This window comes from Podarcis gaigeae (assembly GCF_964106915.1).
Source record: "Podarcis gaigeae genome assembly, chromosome: 10".
Taxonomy (NCBI): Eukaryota; Metazoa; Chordata; class Lepidosauria; order Squamata; family Lacertidae; genus Podarcis; species Podarcis gaigeae.
This window is the reverse complement of record NC_139686.1, coordinates 36,141,080-36,164,997: the sequence shown is the minus strand read 5'-3', so window position 1 is coordinate 36,164,997 and position 23,918 is coordinate 36,141,080. Positions and strand designations below refer to the sequence as shown.

The 23,918-nt window shown below is 41.3% G+C and overlaps 1 protein-coding gene across 1 annotated transcript in view; it reads left to right on the top strand.

Moving 5' to 3' along the window:
- Nucleotides 1-317: 317 nt before the first annotated feature.
- Nucleotides 318-23,918, top strand: part of CRADD (CARD and death domain containing adaptor protein) — a 38,581-nt gene continuing 14,980 nt past the window's right edge. Inside the window, exons 1-2 of the mRNA XM_083698808.1 lie at nt 318-836; nt 2,756-3,054. Coding sequence (XP_083554934.1) covers nt 2,757-3,054 — 298 coding nt within the window. The 5' untranslated portion in view covers nt 318-836; nt 2,756. The remainder of the gene's footprint in view (nt 837-2,755; nt 3,055-23,918) is intronic.

Here is a 23,918-nt window from a genome sequence, read left to right as displayed (position 1 = left end):
ACAACAAGGCAATAACATCACTACATCACAGCCTACGCTCTTTTCAGCCTCAATTTCAGCTCCGGACCACAATACTTGGAGTAAACCAAGTGCAGAGTTGCTGCGAGCCACTTTAATTGGGCTGCAGAGTGGTGATAAAACCACTGGACCACATTGCAGGAGGGTTGCAAACCACAAAGGCTGCGTTTCACCAGCTAATTTTGAGAAGCTGACAGCTGTGACTACTAGTCTCAGTCCGCATCTGCTCTGTGGAGATTCATGATCCAGGGTGCGTTTCTTTCACTCACAAACATGAAGTGTGTTGATAACAACACGACTGTGTGCTCAGCCTTAGACGCGCTTCCACCTCAAACGTGCCATATGAACAGCGGGCTGAGCGAGCGTGGAATCTTTCTGCAAATCTTGTGTTTGTGTGCTTTTAAATAAAACCACTGAAATGACTCTCCACTGCACCCCGCTCTCACACGAAATAAAAACCCAGTTTGAAGAACCGCGAACTCCTGCCTGCGCTTCCACCTCCTTCTTCCCCTCAGCTGGCCGAGGACGGGGAGAGAACACGCTTCTGCTGCTGCTCAGTCACAGTTTATGCAAAAAGCTTTGACATGAGCCATTATTTCCTACTGGAAACTGTCACGTTTAGGGAAATGGCGTCAAAAGTAACCAGGAACTTCCGTCTCCAGACGATGCATTTTATCCTCCGTTTTATGTTTTGCCCTTAAGAAACATGGGCGGACAGCACTTCCTGTTTGGATATTTCGCTCTCAAGAAAGTTAGTGCTTGAAGAGCGAGCTGGGAATGCCTAAGCTTGATGATCAATAATCCCTGCGCTTAAATTTGTAAGTATTTTCACCGAAAACATACATCGCTTCCTCTCTCAGGTGGTCCGACTATACAAATTCTCTCGGCTTTTTCTGCAAAGCTTCTCCTGCGAGCTTCTGCCCTCGTTTCGTTTCGTCTTTACGTATTCCTTTACACGCTTCCGGACATTTCTTCGCTTTTTTCTTTCTTTTTTCTTTTTGGAGGGGTTTAATTAAAAACCAGTCATAGACATGTAGGTATGGCTCCCCACTGTGAATAGATCTTTATTTTTGGTTCTACAGTTTGTGTTGCAGTTGTGGTATTTTGTATCTAGAAAATATGGTGAATCCTGAAACCTTAAAAGCAATGAACAATCTATTGTCGCCTGCCCTGCTCTTATTTAGTTAAAGCGGGTATGATAAGAATTGCTGCCTCCAAGAGCTTTACTACAACGATTCTGCTACACTCTGGCAGGTATCTAAGAAAAAAAAAACAGATTCTTTCTTTCTAGATTGGACCACAGGGCATGGTGTGAATGTACTTGGCTGAAATTAAGGAAATCAAGGTTTGCAGGTTCCTGTCAGGGAACCCTGTACATACTTTCTTAACAGGAAGAAATGTAGAATATAAACAGAAGATGAGACACCTGTAATTTTTCCCTAGGTCTTTAATACTTTTTTCTCTGTTTTTTTTTCTGCTGTGTCTTCCTGGATTGCAGCTTTGAACAGTTTTTTTTAAAAAAATTGTTTTACTGGTTGATTTTAGTTGTTGTTTGAAAGCTGCCCTGGGAGATGTTGATTCAAATGCTTTTCTCTGACCTCTTCTGACTCAAACTGGACATACCTCCAAAGCTGTTAATGCCACAAGGCTGTTAACAGCAGGCAATAGTATATATGCTAATATAAAGAAAGCATAAGAAAAATTATAATATAAGTGAAAGCAGGGATAAAAATCAGCTCTGTTGACCAGAAGCATGTGTACCCAACCAACTGAGCCTTTGCTACTGATAGAATATGTAGCAAGCATTTGCTGAAGATTTTGGGTGACAGAATCAAATGGGGAGAAAGTGTTCCAAGTACCCTAGTCCCAAATCGTAAGGGTTATAAAGCTGATTACCTGTGCGCTGAATTTTCCTCTGAGACAAACCAGAAACTGGTGAGGCTGGGCCAGCTGTAAAGTCACATGGTCTAAAACCGAACAAACCCCAACCCCAGTCAAAACTCTTGCTGACACCTTTTGCACTGCTTTTTGAAGGCAGCCCCATGTGACAATGTGGATGCGATTCTCTTTTCTTTTTTAAGAAATTGGAGATAGGTTACTGTACCAAAGGGAGTGTCCACCCTATGTTAAAGTGTCGGTTATCTTTGGGTGGGAACCAGTCCTAAATGTGAGTATGTCTGATTGTCTGCTTCGTGCAAGACGCCCTGATAACTTAAATCAACAGAAGATGCAGCCTTTCATCAATTTGATGCTCACATACTTCCAAAACACCTTGTACTCTTCATTTACTGAAACAGATCCAGCTAAAATACTCTCAGGCTTTTAAAAATAACATAGCTGTCAACTTTTCCCTTTTCTAAAGGGAAATTCCCTTATTTCAAATAGGATTCCTCACAAGAAAAGGGAAAAGTTGACAGCTATGAAATAGGTCCGACCCTGTCTGGGCATAAAAGATGCATTTGGAAATCAAAGGACCTGGGGTGGAGTCCACTTCACGAAATAAAAACTTGCAGTGCTCAGAAGGCACCCCCCCCAAATAAAACCCCTACATAATCCCTGTAAGTATAACACAGGCAAATAATAGTAATAATCTAGCACCCAAAAACCTGCCCCTACCTTGGAAAGCATTTCTGAAAAAAAGAAACATTTGGAAGGATAAAGAACATTGGTGGGTGTTGCAGTCCCCACAGGTGCAACATATATAGCATTTAAGTTCTCTCTATTTATTTTCCTGCAGGATGGATGCCAGGGACAAGCAGGTTCTGCGCTCGTTACGCCTGGAGCTTTGTGGAGAACTGCTGGTGGAGGGCCTTGTCATTCAGTACCTTTACCAAGAAGGCATCCTGACAGAAAGCCACGTGCAAGAAATAAGGTCCCAAGTCACCAACCACAGGAAAACCATGATGCTCCTTGACATCTTACCTACCAGAGGGCCCAAGGCTTTTGAGACTTTTCTAGATTCCTTACAGGAGTTCCCATGGGTGAGAGACAAGCTTGAGGCAAAGCGCAATGAAGTTATGCTAGTGACACTTGATGGTAAGATTTCAAAACTATTACTGTATTGGGTTCATTCTTCCTTTGATCAAAGAGCTGCAACAGTAGAATTTACAGTTGGAAGGAGTGGACTGGGTTCCTGCACCTTTAATAGATGTGCAGAAGAGGGACTTTCAGTAAGTGCAGCTTGCCACGCTCTGCCTTCTCTTTCCATTTGGCACTGCAATCCTACATGTCTCTACATTGGAAGTAAGTCCGCTTGAGTTCAACAGGACGTGCTTCCAGATAAATGCATGTAGGACTGTAATAAGTCTGTTAGCTGGTTATTTTCTACACTGTTGTTTTGTTGTCATCTTCTAATTTTTAAAATCTTAACTGGACTTTTTATTGTGTTGCAGTGTGTTTTTGCTTTTCTGACTTATTTTTTTTTGTGAGCTACAGTTGAAAGACTGGACAAAAAGTCATCTTATAAAAATAAATATTCAGCCATGTGAGCGCTTCATCCCCTTGGTGAGATCTAGGCTGTTGTCAGCCTAAGTAGTTTGTTTGTGATGTGGAGTTAGCTGTTGCAAAATGTGATCCAAAGTCTAGAGTTCTGAGTAGTCAACTTGCTTAAAAACAGATGTCCAGACTGGTGTGTGTGTGTGTGTGTGTGTGTGTGTGTGTGTGTGTGTGTAAAATCCATTATCTATTTAAAGGGTTCATTTTTACCTTATAGGAAATTGTATGTGCTGTACTGATAACTTGAGTGCTCTCTAAGTAACGGCCACCCCAGTTAGGCAACTCAGGGCATAGAGGATAATCTTGCCTTCAGCCTAGTCTATGCAATTTTCTTATGTTGCAAGAGTTGTGGGGTGAAGCTTTGAGGAAGTGGCAGCCAAGCAGCTCCAGTAATGCAAATGGGCCTAGAAGCTATTGGCATTACAGTGGTAACTTCTGAAGATAGCAAGACAAATGTATGTTTAAAAATATTGAGGTAGGGAGGATATACTATACCCTTTAGATCAGTATTTCCCAAAGTGTGGTACACATACCCCTGGGGTTGCACAAAAGGATTTCAAAGGGTGTATGGTATCTGCTAGATAAAATAGGATCATAATCATGTACCCCTATTGAGAGTTTATTCTTACTGGTGTACTCCGACCAACAAATTATCTTCGTCTGAGCCCTTCTCAGAAGATAATTTGGTGGTCGGGGTACACCAGTAAGAATAAACACTCAAAAAGGGTACATGATTATTGTAAGTTTGGGAAACATTGCTCTAGAGTCTAGACAAATGAGGCTAAAAAGAGATTTAAGGCAGACTTGTGTACATTGTCATTCTAGATGATGTATTACATTTCTATCACACCTTTCCTTCTAGGAACTCAAAATGGTCCTGCCCCATCCCATTTTATCCTCACAACAACCCCATGAGATAGAGACAGGGATTGGCTCCGTGAACTTCATGGCTGAATGAGGATTTGAACCTTGGTCTTAGTCTAGCCAGGGGTGTAGCTAGCTGCTCTGGCACCCGGACTGGCAGGGGTGAGGCGAGCCACCCACAGGGGCGCCACGGCAATCCACGCACCGGGGGGCACCGCAGTGATCCGCCCAGGGGAGTGGCGCAGCGCGGCAAGCTGCCCATGGAGTCCTCCTGAAACTACAGAGTGGGGCCCCAAGCCACTGCTTCACTCCCAGGAGAGACATGTGGCTCGGGCACGCTGCAGGCCAGGCCCCGCGGTAAGTGCTGCCCCCACCCCGTGATGTGCCATTTTGTCACCCCCCTCATGGATGACACCCAGGGCGGACCGCACCCCCCCTTCTACGCCCCTGAGTCTAGCCCTCTCACAGGTACACCAAACTACAGTGGAACTGATTTTACAGTTGAATTATTGTCTCTATTTGCTTGCAAACGAAAAGGCATCTGTATGAATGAGAGTCATTATAAACTTTTCCTCCTGAAAGATGACTAATTCTCATACAGTAAAATAAAGGGAGAATGGAAAGGGACAACAATAGGATAGCACTGTATAATAGAGACGAGATTGTACAGTGATGGGTTGCTAAACTTGGAATATGTGGGTTTACGTCAGATATGTTGTATTCCTTTTTGCAGAGGAAGAATGAGACATGGGGAAAGGGTTCTGAAGTTTTGCTTACATAACTGGTAATTTTCAGACAACTGCTCATCTCTTATTATCTGATTTATATACATACACACACATCCTTGAAAATGCCCTTGGCTTAGAGTCTTGGGATCTCTTCACTTTAGGTTTTGTCTTGGGCTAAGGGATCCCATGGCCTCAGACTCATCACCCTAGTACTATTACTGTGGATTGATGAGCTTGGATGTTCATGGTTACTATGTTTTCGATCATCCCTGGTGAAGGAGAAAGGGCAACTTATATGTACATAAATGTTTATGTTGTTTTAAGGAGGATAGTTACATTTCAGTAAGAATTCAAGGAAGGCCTTTTTTGATAGAGGACAGTGTCCCGTCAACAGCATTGAAATAAGATTTAGGGGTCAGTCCATTTGTCTTGTTTCGGTGGAATTGTGGTGGTGGAGGGGGCAAGCGGCAAAATGTCTTTGGCCAGCTCCACTGACAGTTTTCTAGCATGGATGTTAAATCAATACTCCATATTTTTGGGATAGATTTATGAACAAGGATGACATAATCTTTAACAAGTTTCCGTTACACAATCCTTGAGGTTACGGAGATTGTAACCTTGAATTATTTCAAGTGATGCTTATGGGAACATTTTTAATAATAATAATAAATAATAATTTGATTATTTCACTTAGAATAATTTCTTTCTCCTCTGTCTCTGTTGACGTGACTCTTCATAATTGTAAAGTATGGCTAACAAAGTTTCCAGCTAGGTTTGGAGTGTTTTCTGGTCTATTGATGTTGGTCAGTTCTCAGGCCTGGCTAAGAGTTGGGAATGGGTGGTTGTGAATAGGCTGGGGCAAATAATACTACAATCCCACAGCCTCTTCCTGGTCCCATAGCCATAGTTAGTGCCCATGCCTGTGTTATTCTTGCACAGTTGTACAATTTTTTTGGGAAGAGTAGAAAAAGCCTGGTTTGTTTATATTATTTTCTTTTTCCACTACGTGGGACACCTTGTGTTTGTGGACAGAAAGTTAAATACGTTATTCAGTAACTAATCTACTTCTAATGATTTGTACAATCCCTGTTGTAACCCAGGGTTAGCCAGCTGGCAGCATAGAGTGGGAATTTATTACCAACGCAGTTTAATCTGGCCTCTGGTAACCCCTATGTATATTAAAGAGATTGTTTCACCAAGGTGGAAAAGAAGCTCATCAAAAGATGTGTACATTTAAAAATGTTTCATCTTTTTTTACTGATGTCAAATGTGCAATGCGCAGGGAGCCCAGTGCAGTGTGGATTCCTCTCTTGAGCTCGGCAGGAGTCGGCCATTGAACCGCGCCACGCTGGGCTCCCTGTTTGGCCTCCTCCCAATGATGCAACTTCACACGTGTGTCACATGTATGGCATCACATACTCCCGACCCATGTCCAATGCATGATGTCACACAAAGATGATGCACACTGCCGCCCCAACCAAATCTTGTACTCAAGGCAGCCCCTCTGCTTCCACCTAAATCTCCTTCCTGGACATCTGTTTTCCTAGCCGCCTTAAATTCCATCATGGAGGGGGCCCCCCTGTGTTCTCTGTGCTCTTTGCTCTGCTACATGCAAAGCTCATCCACTACCACACCTGCAGATGGAAAGCAGAACTAGAGCTGTGTGTCATCAGCATATTGCTAACAATGTACTCCAAAATTCTGGGTAATCCCACATAGTGGTTTCATGTAGATGCAGAATCTTGAGGAACTACACATTGAAGTCTCCACAAGGCGGAAGAGCATGCCCCAAGCATCACTCTCAAAGGGCAGAACTGGAAAAAAGCAAATGGGGAGGCTGCTTATCAACCGTCCTTTTTCTCTCTCCCCGCATCAAGCTTTCATGGTGTAATATGCATTTAGCAGTTGTTGTGCAAGCTTCTGGTGAAGCTCAACTCTTCACTTCCGTTTTTTATTTTTATAATAATTAAGAAATAATACTTCCTGAGTACAGAAACCTTAGAAAGTAAGGTACATGGTATAATTTCAAATATAAAATAGTTTTTAACTTAAATCTGTTTATAAAATTACAGTGCGAATTTTGTAAAGTACTATGGAACCTGAGTCTTACCTGAGTCTTCATGTATCTGAAAGTTCTTGTCTAGATTCAAATCATTTATGTTCCACATACAGCATTCCTGTTATAATGTACCTTTTGATTATTTATTTGACTTGGATGACCTCCCCAGGCTATTTAGCTAATAACCCCACCTTTTCTGGACTGCAATGTGCAATCTGCTTGTTAGCTTCAGTTAGTAACAAAGCTTGGGCAGCTCTTTCTGGATTGCTAATCTTGTAGTTTTAAGTATACTGGTAGAGTTAGCAGGGTCTGTTCCTATATGTAGGATTTGGAAGCAATAGCTTTCTATCGCAGTCATGGGAGCCAACTCCTAGGGGCTGTGGGGGCTTCGGCCCCCACAATAAAATATTTGAAGGGGCTGGGCCCCCACAGAGTTGATGGGCATTCCCATTCAAATGGTGCTTACCTGGGCCACCACAATATTCTGTTCAAGTTGGCACCCCTGATCTCAGTTGTTCCTCCGCAACTGGTATTCAGAGGTATTCCTCCACAGTTGGGGTTCAGTTTTGCTATAGTGGCTGTTAGTACTACTAACAACTACTTGTGTAGTTCCCCTCCAAAGCCACCTATTAGAACATATGGTTTGGCTGTCTTGGTTTCTTGATGTATTTTTGCATTTAATGAAAAGTCTGACTCGGTTGGGTGTTGCAGCCTTCTTTTGAGGTTCTGAACAGTCAACAAATGCAAGTACGCAGTGTTTTCTATTTTAATTATATTCCTGGAAAAACTCAAGCAGACTGCTGTGTGGTGTTTACAGCAAGAGAGAAATGCTGTATGCAGAACATTATTCCATCCCAAAAGTTTGAAAAGGAAGGAAAGATTTTGATTTTGTGCCTTGCATAGAGTTAGTATAATCAGATTCTATGAGGGATTCTCAAATGTTGTTGGGCCTGTTTGCTGAAGTGGGATCAATATGGGATTGTTTTATTCAACAGTGTGACATGATTTGTACAGTGGTACCTCAGGTTACATATGCTTCAGGTTACATACACATCAGGTTACAGACTCTGCTAACACAGAAATAGTACCTCGGGTTAATAACTTTGCTTCAGGATGAGAACAGAAATCGTGCTCTGGCGGCGCAGCGGCAGCAGGAGGTCCCATTAGCTAAAGTGGTGCTTCAGGTTAAGAACAGTTTCAGGTTAAGAATGGACCTCCGGAACGAACTAAGTACTTAACCCAAGGTACCATTGTAATTTTATTTTATTTTCTTATACAGTGGTACCTCGGGTTACATATGCTTCAGGTTACATATGCTTCAGGTTACAGACTCTGATAACCCAGAAATAGTACCTCGGGTTAAGAACTTGCTTCAGGATGAGAACAGATATTGTGCTCCTGCGGTGCAGCAGCAGCAGGAGGCCACATTAGCTAAAGTGGTGCTTCAGGTTAAGAACAGTTTCAGGTTAAGAACGGACCTCTGGAACGAATTAAGTACTTAACCCAAGGTACCACTGTATACCGATAATTGTATATGTTTGTATGTTATGTAGTGACCAGGGATCATTTTCTGATGAAGAGCAAGGTATAAATTTGCAAGACCCACGTATGTAGCTATAGGATCAAGGCATTCTTTAAGAACAGCCACATGTAAATTGTATTACATAAGTACAGTCGTACCTTGGCTCCCGAACGCCTTGGGAGTCAAACATTCCGGCTCTCGAACAATCAAAAATCGGAAATGAGTGTTCCAATTTTTTAACATCCTTTTGGAAGCTGAACATCTGGCACGGCTTCAGTATTTTTTTACGGTGCGCCTGCACAATCTGAAACCAATCAGAAACTGCGCCTTGGTTTCCTGACGTTTCGGAAGTGGAACGGACTTCCAGAAAGGATTCCGTTCGACCTCTGAGGTATGACTGTAATTGTGCTCTACTTTATCAGGTTACAGAAGACATAATGTTACAAAATAATATGTATATTGTTTCTATAACTTGTAATCTACAAACCGTTTCATACAACTGCATTAAAAACCAGCTTAGTTCCATTAAAGTCCCAAGAATTCGGAGCAAAGACTGAGAGGTGAGATGATAGCCATCTTCAGATATCGGATGGGCTGTCACATGGGTGATGGAGCAAGCTGGTTTTCTGCAGTTCTAGCGGCTAGGACCTGAACCAATGGATTCCAGTCACAAGCAGTGAGATTCCGACTAAACATTAGGAAGAACTCTCTGTTAGTTAGAACTATTTGACAGTGGAATGGAGTAGCTCGGAAAGTGGTGGAGTCTCCTTTATTGGAGGTTTTTAAACAGAGGTTTGTTGGCCACCTGTCAGGGGTTTTTTTAGCTGTGATTCCTGCATTACAGGGGGGGTTGGACTAGATGGCATTTTGTGTTGCTTCCAGCTGTACAGTTCTATGAGTCTAACTTAGCTGGTTTGAAATTAAATGCAGTTAAAGTACTTGGCTTTAAGCTGACGTTTGTGAGATCAGGCGGTCCCATGTTCATATGGGCAATTGTAAAGGAGATTTCTCTCCCCCCCCACACACTTTTAAGGTATGTATGATTGTTCAAACAAGAAGTAGCAAAAGGAAGTGGGATAGCTGTGTAGATCTCGATTTCAGACTTCCTGCGTTTGTGCCGTGCAACCTCATCTAGGGTTGGATGAGAAGGCCCCAAAACTATTTCAATCCTGTTTATGTCATCATAGATGTATTTACCTTGTGAATAACAATAATTTGTGCCAAATACTAATCAACCTCACAGCAGGATTACTTCCTTAGAGAATATTTCCAGTGTGGGCAATCATGAGAAAGAAATATAACCGTCTGAAAGCCTCTGCATAATATTTATGATTATCAGGAAAAGCCATGGTTGTTGGCAGGAAAGTGGAGTTCTTTCTAGGAACAGCAGAATGTTACATGATGTGTGTTTCTATAATGCAGAAAATGTGTGCTATGGAATTGTGTCTTCTAGGATTGCTTTCTTAGTTAACTTCTTTCCAGAATCTTTTCCTTTTCTCCTTTCTGAGTTCCACCTCTAAACCCCATTTATATAGATAAAAGTTAGATGCTGAGAAATAGCACATAGTCCCTGTACATAGGAATCTCGACATTGGTGAAAGGTTCTAACCCATCCTCCTTTCTGACATAAAAGGTTTTTGGGGAATGTGGATGTTAACTGATGAGCATTCAGTCTTGTGAATCCTTTGTTGCTGTTAGTAGTGAAGTTAGGATGCCGCTTTCCTGCCTATTTGTTATTTGTGAATAAAAGTATTGTGGCGTTTGCTATATTTATTTATATGTAAATATTCCTCCCATCAGTTTGCCCTAGTTTATCAAAAGTTCTCTTTATGCATTTTTCTTTTTTTTGGGGGGGGGGGGGACTGGGATTTCTATTAAAGTTACCAAAATAAGAATTGGAAATTTAGTAACTGTGAATGTACATTTGTTTCCCACTTCATATTTTTTTTTTTTTGCTTTTGCCAGTGGCGTATAATTAGATTGTGATTCTAAGACAGCAGTCCTATGTGCATTTACAAGGATCACAGTGAACAAATAAGACTTGCTTCCAACTAGACATGGGTAGGGTTGCCATGCATGAAAATGATCAGAAATAATTAAAAGCACGTTTTCTTTGAACTATTTCCCAACCAAAGTTAAAAATACGGTTAAGTTCTCTTGAGTTCAGGGGTGATTTAAGTACATACAGAGTTAAGGATTCTATCAGGCTTCTCCAGATATGGAAGATCTCAATAATTTTAGACCAGTGGCAAATCTCTGCTTCCTGAGCAGTCCTCAAGAGAGTGCCCTGCACAATGGATTGTGTCAGGAGAAAGTCAGGGGAGTGTGACTCTGTTGATTTTCCTTTAGCTTTTTTGATCCTGTCCCAGCTTGCAATGCTTCTTCTCCTTCTTGGATGGCTTTCTCCAGAAAGGGGTGCGTTTTTGGTGGGGCAGGGGCGGGATAAGTGCTTAGAGTCAAGATTTGTAGTCTAGTGCCATCCGCAGTGCCACAGGTTCCCCATTCCTGCTCTCAAAGCATGCTTCCTGGTTTGGTCATATGGAGGTGATTCTTAGCCTCTGAGGCTATCGGAAGAGTGTCTGTTTACAGTTGTAGAACAAGCAGCTGTATTCGTATTTGCTTTTCAGTTTATACAGCCAGCAGCATAAGAGATGAGTTATCCGGCTGTTAAGCCAAATAAAAGGAAAGAGCTAATGGTATCTACGAACACAGGGGAGGAGTAGTGGGTGGTGGTGTTTATAACAGAGTGAGTGTAATGAGGGGAGTGTATTTCCTAATAACAAGCATAAACCATCACACGCAACGTGCCTCCACTAGCCCTGAACTCTGATCTGAGTGGCCTTCCTGGATCACTGATGACGTAGAAATGCTGCTATAGTTGTTGGAGTTACTAGATGTTGGCTCAGTTCCTCAAGTTTTAATCTGAAGTTTTGTTGTTGTTGGCCAGTTGATTGCAAAAACAAATGTGAGTTTCTATTTCTGTTAATAAGATATTTTATCTTATTTGGGAACCTTTGCTCAAAACATTATTTAATACATGTTTGTTTCCTTTTCTACCTCCTCCACATTGGATATCTATACAGTATCTCAGAATAGACGGTATAACGTGTATCTTTCTATTAAAAGCATGTTTTCTTAATGTTACCATTTCCGTTCCCTTAATTTCTTATTCGTTTTTCACTGCTATGGTTGGACATGAGGTAATAAGCTCATACCCAAATCTGATTTACTCATACAATCATCTCTGATCCTTTTGGGATGGACAGCAGGGAATGGAAAGGATCTAGTTCCTTGTTCTTGTTCTTTCCTCAGATTCATCCATAGAGCAGTTGAATCTGCAGCACACAGATAATATCCCTTGCTTCCAAGAAAAAGAAATCCATTTATGGCAGGCACTTGTTCCAATAGACTTATTAAAGCAGCAGATGAGACTGGAAAGTTTTGACATAGATTTCAAGGTTTTTTTTATTACTACGTAACTTACAGACAAGTTCTTGGTGCTAAATTATTCAACAAGTCAAAGTGACCCAGTGGATTTCCTTCCCATCACTGCTTCTATTATTTAGCCTTTCCCCAATGCCAGCAATGCTAGACTATAACTGTCTGGTTTGACTTTCATGTGTCTGAATACTTTCCTTCATTGTGACCAGTATTTATTTCTTGGCTATTTTTCTACTACCTGTTGGCCCATCTCTACCAGCTGATGAACTTTATTGAAGGAGTGGTATATAAATGCCAGAAGTAAATACCAGACGGCTGCACCTCAAATTCTGAGAGGTGCATCTAAGTTATTTGCAATGCTGGGGTGCAGTTCATAGGTTGCATGTGGCTGCACGCAATTCTCCATGGTGATGCAAGGAATCTTGTGGTGAACCTTCCGAACTGGAAGTCCCTTCATGGGTGCCACTAAAATAATGACCACTCCTTGGATTGTTTGTGCAGGTGGCAATCTATAGAACTGCAGAGCAAGGGGGCCAGCTCATGGGGGCCAAGCTGTTTCCCCCTCCCCAATATCTTTTGTGAGGGGGCCAGCTCCTCCTCCTCCTGCCATGGAAGGAGGCCCATTGTGGGAGAGGAGCAACTGTGGCCATTGAAGCAGTGCTGTGCTTGGCTCTAGGCTCAGCCTCCTCCTGAAGATGTGATGTCATGGCATGACATCACACACACGTCGTGCATCACACAGGCCCCCTAAATCTTTGACACAAGTTGCTGCCTCTGCTGCAAAGTTTGAATATTACTGCAAGAACTATGATACAACATGGGTTTTGATCAAGAATGAGCAACTCCCACTCCCATCATCTTAAGCCAGGGTGGCCAATGGCCAGAGATGATGGGAGCTGTAGTCCAAACAAACCTCAAGGGCCACATGACTTATTTAGAGAAAACAATGTGTTAAGTACAATATTATTAAAATGAATGGTTGCTTCGTACTTCAAAGCTTATTCTTCATTCTGGAGCGTTATGCATCTCTCTCTCTCTCTCTCTCTCTCTCTCTCTTTCTCTTTCTCTTTCTCTTTCTCTTTCCCTTTCCCCATATCTCAAATGTCCTCATAATGTCTCAGCATACATGCCTACAGGAAAAAGTCCTAGTTTGTGTGGCACCCACTGTGCCAATATTAAGTTTGAATTGTTTTTTGTTTAACTCGGAAAGGGTTGTGCCTGAAACTGTACATATGAAACTGTGAGGCAATATTTATTTTACAGCTGCCTTTACTTTCCTCTTGATAAATAGAGGATTCATGTTTCCCCTTGTGCTGTCAGTCTTCTGATCTTTCTGAATAATAGCAACAGTTATGAAAATTTGCCTTGTAGATTAAGTGTAAAATATGTCACAGATCTGAATTAACAAGCAGCAAAAAGTCGATGTATATCCCTGTCCTCTCAGAAGAGTGCTCTTTTTCATAACTCAGGCAGCCTGGAATTTGTGGGGCAGCTCAGACGGGGTGGTGGGAGCGAAGAGGGAAGGAAGTTAAGGAAAGAGTGAAGACAGGAAACACACCTACCTTCTCAGCACCCTGAGACCTTCCTCTGCTGTGCTGCAAAGTGCTAAAGGACTGCTAGCCTTAAACAATTTTCGTGCCTTTAATACTTGTGAATTTTGGAAGCGAAAGCTCCAGAGGTCAAACATCAGTAAAGGTAAAGGTAAAGGGACCCCTGACCATTAGGTCTAGTCGTGACTGGCTCTGGGGTTGTGGCGCTCATCTCGCTTTACTGGCTGAGGGAGCCGGAGTACAGTTTCTGGGTCATGTGGCCAGCATGACTAAGCTGCTTCTGGCGAACCAGAGCAGCGCACGGAAACACCTTTTACCTTCCCGCCAGAGTGGTACCTATTTATATACTTGCACTTTGACGTGCTTTCAAACTGCCAGGTGGGCAGGAGCTGGGACCGAGCAACGGGAGCTTACCCCGTCACGGGGATTCGAACCGCCGACCTTCTGATCAGCAAGTCCTAGGCTCTGTGGTTTAATCCACAGCGTTTCTAGGGAAATAAAACCCTTTCATGCTGAATCACAGAACTGTACTGTTATAGTTTGTAGCTTCATATATTGCTATTAACTGTGAATAGTTGAGTTCTTCGTGTTTTGCAATGAAGGCATACAGTCTTGTTGCAGTATTTCATTTAAATAGCAACCTTGCCTCTCTAGATCGAAGCGTTATATTCCTCTGTTTGATGAAATTTGGCTTCAGTTTTGCAGAGGTTTCTTTCTTCACAGCACTTTATTTTCATTGTTAAATTTCTGCTTTTGATTACAATTTTTTGTGTCTTTAAAGTCTTATATATCTCATAAGTAAAGCATAGCATTGTGCGAAAAACTATTTGAAATTTAGAGTACTTCACTGTAGCTAGACATAATGTTTTTAATCCCTATATACTCCAAATCAAGTGGAACTTGTCTCTGGCCTGAGGCATCCTGTGGCAAAAGCTCACTTAAGGATTTGATAATTGCCCAGTTTGTGCTCTCATCATAACGTATTGAAGCCCAACAACTGGCACCAGCTCCACACCAAATCATATTTCACTTGTGTTAAAAGTAAGGCAAGTTTTTATTAGGTTCCTGAGGTGAGAAAATGCCTTCATTTATATGCATGCTCAGACAGAAGAACATATGCCACATCTTTTGTATCACATTTTTATTCTTCCTCAGTTCTTTTGATACTGCAAATTAATATATCATCGCTTTCATCCAAGTGACAATGTGCAGGGACGTCTTCTTCCGAGAATAACCTGCCCCCTCACTAGTCTGGCACAACTTTTTCTCTGTCACAAAGAACATTCTTCAAAATAGCTTAAAATGAGAGGGGTAGTGAGTGAAGAGCTTGGAAACTTGGGGCTTATTCCATACTTCTGCTTGTGCCGTGTCCAGAAGCACAGTCTGAATGGTTTTCTGCTTGATCTGGGCTTTCTAGGCACAGGTCTGAGCGGATTCCCCCTTGCCCTGCTCCTTTCCAAGGAAAACCCACTCTTTAGAGATAGATCGGAACAAATGGCAAGCCAAGGGAAACCCAAATTGTCGTTGGCTCCGATTGAGTGCTAAAGAGTGTTTTTCCATGAATAGGAAAACAGAAAGACAAGAGGAAGTATGAATAAGCCCTTACTTCCCAAAGCGCAATTGCAACACAATTGGCAGATTAACTATATCAAATATTTGATGTTTTAGATATTCCTCTGAGTTCTTTAGTGCCATCCTCCTGAAAAAGAGAGCCATTAATACTGGAAACTTCCATAAACCAAAACTAACTCCTTTGTGGGAGCAATTGTTCTGTCACAACTGATGGGAGTTGTTTCTTGATTCTAGACTTCGATTTCAGCATTGCTTAAAATAATGTTTTAAGGCGGTACAAGGTTTCTCCTCTTTTGTTTTTTCTGTGCTGAATTTTTAAAGAATGCATTTGCTCTGAATGTTTCTTTGAATTGCTTCCAGAACATAAACATAAGGCATGGCTTAATACCTAACCTTTCTGGAATGTATTTTACATTACGAAGCTAGGAGTGCCTTTCATTATGGATTTCCAATTAAATTATTCCCTAGTTGTGTCTAAGATAGTGAAATGGCTGTTGCCTTTCTGACTCTGGTCATCTTACCTAAAAAAGGATGTAACACAGCGATTCAGAAAAGGGCAACAAAAATGACCAAGAGGATGGATCAGCTCCCCTATGAAGGAAGATTACAACTGTTGGGGATTTTTTTGTTTAGAGAAAAGGCAAGTAAGAGGCAAAATTGTGAATTTTCTGTAGAAAGTGGATAGAAATAGACTTTTCTCTCTCCCTCCCTCTCATAACACTAGATTCAAGGCAGATAAAAGAAAGTACTTCTTCCCACAGCACATTGTTAAACTACAGAACTCACTCCCACAAGAGGCTATGTCGTCTGATGGCTATGTTCTCCTACCACTGTCGGAGGCAGTGATGCTTCCAGTTTCTGAAAACTGCAGGTGAGTGCTGTTGTGCTATGGTCTTGCTTGTGGACTTCCCATAGGCTTTTTCAAAAAAATGGAGGACCCCAAAAAGCCAGTTTGTCTAGCCTCCAAAACCTCATTTGATGGTGGTGGTGGCAAAAAGAAATAAATCTAAAGTATTGATTGAGCTGCCAGTCCAGTTCCCTGATGGGGATGCAACCCAAAGTGTCTCCAGTCAACAGATTCATAATTTGATGGGTGGGGAGGGGATGATAAGCTCTCCGAGATCAGCTAAGGAGGGAGACTGTGTGCTTGCAAGTATAGGGCGCCCCTCCCCAAACTGTTGGCATGTAGCTCTCCAGGGTAGATGCCCAAGCCAACGATAGGCAACTGAAGGTCACGTGAACAACTCCCACTAAAATTTGCTGCGGGGAATATAGGTATGCTGTTCTTAAAGGGCAAGTCATCCTAACCTTAAGCACAGCATTGTCTACCAGCAAGGAAGACTGATATGCTAGGTGTGCCTACTAGAGAGATCAAGACCCACTGAACAAAGTGGGATCATTTCTAAGAAAACATGTGTAAGTTTGGGCTGCTGTTCTATTTCTACTGTAACTGTTAGTTAATTAGTATCAATGAAGACTTCTGAAATTTTGCTCTTGTGATCAACTCAAATGGTAGCAGCGTAGCCTTGAAGAGACAGCTTTGTTAATGTGCAATCAGTTTTAGCGTAAAGGCTTGCAGTTGTCACAAAGCATTTCCTTGTATTGAAGAGTTAGTTAAGTATAAAGCTCTCAAGTTCAAGGGGGCAGGAGCTGTCTTAATGAAGAACAGCTTCAAAGGTTTTCAGTAAAGATAAAATTCCAGGAAAGGTGCAACATGTTTCCCTACTAAGAATTTTCTGTTTTGCATTTTCTAAGAAATCTTGATGTCATCAGGAATGGTGAAGTTCCTCTCTCCCTTTTTGGAACAGTTGCATGTAAGAACAAGTGGAAGATTTGGAGGCAGTCCAGGACTCATGGAAGTCAATGGCAAAATTCTTGTTAGGGTGTGTGCGTGTGGTTCTTGCTGTCATCCTTGAGCTGGTTTAATTAAGAACAAGTGCCTATTTATTTCTTTGCTTCTAGGTTGAGGCTCTTTGGGATGTCAGGCACACCTCAAAACTACATCAGACAGTAACAACCTCCACACTGATCTAGGTAGTTGGAATGAGAAACCAGGGACTGTGAGGATCAGTGCAAGTAGCATAGTTCAAAACAGTGATCTTTGGCACACAAGCACCACACTAAAGTTATACCTTTGCCATGGATGGTGCTATATACTGAATGTAAATACCCTATTGTAGTGGTTCCTGTCTGACAGCAAAATATTGTCTTACTAAGAGTTCTAGTGAAATGCTTTATTTGAAAATGTTGAATCTTTTAGTATTTAGAGGTGAAGGAGCAAGGCAGCAAAAATGTAAAAAATAAATAAATTGCTAAATGTAGGGAAATATGGGTTTTAATTATAGAGATAATGATCTTTTGAAGTACTGTTTCAAAACATCTAAGGCGTAGTATGCCATTCTATCTTATAGTATTTTATTGTTATAGTGGTGTTTTAGCGGCTGTTTTTCCCACGTGCACAAGTTGTTATTTATGTGTCGTTTTTACCTGTATGGGCCTATGGCCGTAAATAAAATTACTTACTTACTAACATCTTTGGCTGTGTGTCAGCAATCCAAAGCCAAAACCTGTGTAATTGAGTCTTGTTCATATTTCTCTCCTGATAGGCATGCTTCTTTCATTTCTGTTCCATCCGTACTATTTACATTTTAGATTGCAAGCCTCTCGGTAGCAGAAACCAATGGGTTGTTTTTGTTTTTGTTTTGCTTTGTTTTGCAAAGTGGTGCTCCATAAATATCCTCTGCCATGTTTCCTATCGAACCTCATAACATATTAACATAGAATCATAGAATTGGAAGCTGACCCTGTTAATTCACCTAGTCTAATCCCCTGCAATGCAAGAATATGCAGCTATCCCTTATGTCTTCCTTATTCCAGCCATTTTTCTAACTGTCAAATATTGGAGGGTGGGCAAATACAGGCTTTCAGAATCACGGTAAACACGGATTTTAAAAAGAACACCTTCATGCTTGTTTAATGAAAAATAAAATTCTTCTGCAGCTACTGAACTGCTCACGTAATCCAATGCGTTCAACAGTGAGAGATTTCCAAGAAGGCAGGAAACTGTAAAAGGGCAAGGCTTTCCAAGCTCTCCTGTTTGGTTTACAAAACCCTTGTGTTTTTAATGCTAGAGCTCCCTCCACCCCCCTCCTCTTTCTCAGAATCTCATCTCTAGGAAATCCAGAGTGCTGCATAACTGTGAAGCACTTAGATTTGCAACAGACGACTCAAAGTCTCATGCTTGAAATAATCTGCTTTTCAAAACTCAAACAAACCCACCAAACAACCCTCTTACGTGTATATAGCTCTTCTTGCTCCCCCACCCCCTACTTGCTTTGTAGAGTGACTTGATAAAGGCAAGCTTTGGATAAAGGCGAAATAAAACTACTTAGAAAAAGATTGTGATCCTGGCATTGTGAGAGTTATCTGAAATTTCTTAAACAAATTAAAATCTAGACAGATGTGAAGCTTTCGGTGACACCTTGAATCTGATCTCAGGCTATAAAGTGGAGTGTAGTATTAACACACTAATAAACTCACCCACATCCTCCTCCTCCTCTCTTTCCGCTGCCAATCGATTGCCCTGCTTTGCAGATCTTGCTATCACCTACTTTAATTATGGAAAGTGGTGAGTGGAACTTCCTTTGTTCTGGTTGGTATTTGGTTTGCAAATAATATTAAGCCACAGTTTGGTGCTATGAAATTGCCCTTTAGTTCAACAATTTTGGCAGGTTATTCTTCCAAATCCAAAATTTGCCCTTCTCTCTGTTTTTTGATTCTGATAATTGGGATTTGGGCCAAAAGAACTAATAACTTATCTGATAACTTTGACAAGGTGCACAATAGCCAAATTCAGAAGAACTTTGGATGCTGACCTTACGGCAGTTTGAGATCAACAGCTCTTAAGGCAAGTTGACTAACCAACTTCAAGGCTGTAGGAAAATCCAAGACATGGGCAAATTCTATGCTGTTTTGTCAAGTTTTATTACATAAGCAGCAACTAAGGAATACTGGTACGGACCTCTGGGTTCTCATGGACGCCTTTGGAAGGACACTTTTCAAAGATAGATATGATGAGTGTAACTACTTCAGGAGAACTGTGCAATGCACTCCCCATTTCAATAATTACCGGTATGTGTCGTGTTGCATTGTTTGGTATTTGAAAAATGAATAAAAGTAAGTTGCATTAAAAAGCTGCTTGTAGAACTAGCACAAATCAGTTTTATGTGGCGACAGAGAATTTTATATTTAATGGTCTCCAGAGATTATGCATTGTAAGACAACGTGAATCACTATGGGTTTATATGTATATTGGTCAAAATTTAGCTTGGTCTTGGAAATGTGCAGTCTTTGATCCTCTGTGGTGAATTATTGCTGTGTTAAAACAGCTGTAAAATACAGTATTTCAAACAGAAAGAATTAATAGTAAAAATCAATAATCCGTGTAGGCCAGTAACTTTAAAGTCTCAACCAGGAGGTTTCTCTGCTTATAGATTATTTTTCTGATTAGCTTTTTCCTTTATTAAAATTTTCTTTGGATGTTTTGTCAGTAAAATTTGTACACTCCGTTTTTAGTATTATTTGTATTATTTAGAGTGTTGCATTTGTTTTTAGTACTATAAGTCCCATATTACATAAAATCTGTTAAACTGACATGAAAGTGGAGCAAGAAAATTATTTGCTGCTTGACAGACATGCATGTATTTGTTAAGCCTGCCCCAGCTTGTCTGAAGAAACTGCTTAACAGTTGTAACTATAGTGGTTGTATAACTATAGTAGTTGTATTAAGTTTCCTAAGGTGCATGAAATCTTGCTTATTTGTGTTTGCAGTCCAATCCTGTACACATTTATTCAGCAGGAAGTTCCTCTGAATTTAAAAGAGCTTACTTGTAAGTAGTGTGCAGGACAATAGCCTTCATTTTATTGGTCAACACAAACTCTACAAAGTTCAGGCACAAGATAATATAAAACATATTGGTACTGGTTGCTAGAACAGCTCTTGTTTGGTATAATAGCTGTACCAAACTTCTCTCAAGTGTTTCTTACTTTGCTTTGCAAAACCCTTCCTTTCCTATGGAACATCCTGTGGAATACAGGCTGTGTTTCTGTGAATTAGCTTACAACAGTACCAAATTGCTGATGATAAGGAACGTAGTCTTAGGTCATGTAGTGCAGACTTTTATTTTCATTTTTGCATTATTCAGGAGCTCCAGGCTTTCACCAGCAGTTTTATAGTACATGTGTTGGAGGAGATCATGCACTCAACACAGGCAATTTGGAGCTTATTAAGAACAGCATGGTCTTCGAGGCAGTGGAGGGACTTAATTGGTATCCTAAAGCTGCTAGACACCCTTGCATTTCTTTTTCTATATCGCCTTTCCTACACGATTGCTCTTTCTACCTCTTTAGCCAGTGGCAGTAAATTGGACAAAGTACATTGCTACTTTGTGTTTTACCAATGTATATATTTTTGTTGCTTATGTTGTGCCACTGTCATGTACAGTTGTACCTCATTTTGCAGCCGGGATGCGTTCTGGAGCCCCGGCCACTAGCTGAAAATGATGCAGGGCAAAGTGCCACATCGGCGCATGCGCGTGGAGCGGTTTGTGCTTCTGCGCGATTTAGCACTTTTGCACATGCACGAGCGGCAAACCCAGAAGTAACCCATTCCGGTACTTCCGGGTTTGCCGCTGACATCCGCCAGAATGGACGTTATACAAGGCCAACATTCGCAGAGGTATTACTGTACTGTATTTGCAGCAAATTGAAATAAGTCTTATTTTTATAATGTGTACACTTGCACCCCATACAGCAGGGCATTGATAATTCTAACAATGATTTACTGTATTTTTCGCTCTATAAGGCGCACCAGACCACAAGACGCACCTTGTTTTTGGAGGAGGAAAACAAGAAAAAAAATATTCTGAATCTCAGAAGCCAGAACAGCAAGAGGTATCGCTACGCAGTGAAAGCAGCAATCCCTCTTGCTGTTCTGGCTTCTGGGATAGCTGCGCAGCCTGCATTCACTCCATAAGATGCACACACATTTCCCCTTGCTTTTGAGGAGGGAAAAAGTGAGTCTTATAGAGCAAAAAATATGGTAAATAACGCCGTGCCCCTTCTCTTACACAAGCGTGCTGCTCCTTGCACACACCTGCATGTAGCTTCTTCTCTCCTATTGGACAGTGACACACACTGGGCAAGTGTGTAAACTTAAGGCTTTTCTGTAGAAGGAAGCAACTATAGGAGGTCCATGAAGGACTTGTGTATCTATTTTTCTTCCTTTCCTTACTATTCTCTCTGAGGTACCTATGATGTGGCAATTGCTCCCCCATGGTTTTTTCACCAGCAACTGATAAAACATGTCACTGTTCATACACCTGTCTCTGTGTAATGGAGTCATATTTCTGTCTTGAAAAGCTTGCATTTATAGGCCATAATTTATCTCATTTGTGTGGTCAGGATGTATGAGCTGTGGAGTCGAGAGTTTCTTAAACTCTTATTATTCGCTTTGTGGATCTGCAGTTTCTTTTCATGCTTGTGTTTTGAGTCCCTGTGGGAACCCCATCCATGTGCTGGTTAATTATTTATAAGTGGTCAATACTATACTAGGTTTACAGTAGGTTTGTTTTGGACTGTGGTTTGCATTCCCTAGTATTGTTTTGCTTGAGAGCCAGAGCTCCATGAGAGTATTTTCATAGCAGGAACCTGTTTTCATGTGATGGGTGGGTGGGAGGATATGAACCCGATACACCAGCACTGCATAAACAAAACGGTTGACAAGCCAGATATCCTGAAATGGAACATGGCCTCTGGGATTGCAAGGATCAGTCTGAAAGAAAGTTGATTGTTTTTTGAAAAAAAAAAAAATAAAACCAAAGATTTTCAAGGATGCTGAACTGTACTCTCAGTATCAATGTTTGCCACAGCCTCTGGGTACCTAAAATGCATAAACTAGATTAACTGTGGGGGGGGGGGGTTGTCCTGAGGCAGCAGTGCAGCCGTCAGAAAGTCTTATGAAAGTTCTCAGCAAATATCTCCTGAAAAATCCACAATCCCCATAGCATTTTTGTTCCTGTCTATTTTTTTGCCCTTTTATGTGTGGCAGCCACTTTGTGTTGCCATTTTTTGACTGGCGCCCATCAAAATTCTAAATGTGCCCATTGCCCCCCTAGAAGGTTGCCAGCCCTTGGTACAGAGTAAAATGGATTTTTCTTAAATCTTTCTCTCGTGTTGCTATGTCCATTAGGACCTCTTAATTGCACCGGGACCAGTTTACCTAAAAGATCAGCTCCCTTCATATGTGCCCACTCAACTGATTTGGTCGGTGGAACTGGCACAACTACAGGTGCCACACAACACCTGTTCCCCGTTTGTAAGAACTCAATCGTTTCGTGTGGCAGCCCCTGCACTGTGGAACTCCCTGCCGCTTGAGAACAAGCAGGCGACACTTTTCAGCGCCTGCTTAAAAGCATTCCTGTTTAGACAAGCTTACCCAGATACTTAGAAAGCTGAGGTAATATAAATCTGTTTTGATATTTTAACTTTTGTATGTTTTAGAGTAGGGTTGCAATTCTATTTTTTCTTGATTTCATTGATTTATCTTTTTATAAACTGCTTTGTCCTCTCAATTAGCCTCTGTTTTTAGTTACTACTTTAGCTACTCCTAGGATTCAGTTTTGTAACAAGGCTGGTACTGACCTCAAAGGTTTATCACTGTACAGTGGTACCTTGGTTCTCAAACTTAATCCGTGCTGGAAGTCCATTCCAAAACCAAAACGTTCTAAAACCAAGGCATGCTTACCCGTAGAAAGTAATGCAAATGGATTAATCCGTTCCAGACTTCTAAAAACGACCCCTAAAACAGCCATTTAACATGAATTTTACTATCTAACGAGACCGTTGATCCATAAAATGAAAGCAATAATCAATGTACTGTACTGTAAAATAAATAAGACAGTATTGTAGATGATAAAAATATAAATTACCGTATTTTTTGCTCTATAACACGCACCCGACCATAACACGCACGTAGTTTTTAGAGGAGGAAAATCTGTAGGCATGCCACCCGTAGGCATTTCCTCCATAACACGCACAGACATTTCCCCTTACTTTCTAGGAGGAAAAAAGTGAGTGTTATGGTGCAAAAAATACGGTAATTGTTTTTCTTACCTGCACTGATGATAGTCATTGGGGGGCTTTTATCCATTTCCGTAGTCACACAATCAGTCAGTAGCTGAACTGGGTTCCACGCAGTCACAAAAACCAAAAAAGCCTCAAAAACAAAAATGCAAAATAAATAGCAAAAACAAAAGCACCAAATTTAATCCGTTCCAGAAGCCCACTTGACTTCTGAAATGTTCGAAAACCTAGGGGCAGCTTCTGATTGGTGCAGGTGCCCCGGAAACAATAGCCGACAGTCATATGAGATGTTCAGCTTCCAAAAATCGTTTGAAAACCAGAACACTTATTTCCGGGTTTTCAGCATTTGAGAACCAAGGTACCACTGTATCTGCCTACAGAATAAGCATACAAAGATCCCAGAACCAGTAAACATTTTTGGAAGGGGGTCCTGCATGGTCAAGGAATTGCTACAATACTCCCGTGACACATTAACCCCCCCCCCTTTGCTATGCTGCATGAATTCAGGGAAATCATTGTATTTATTT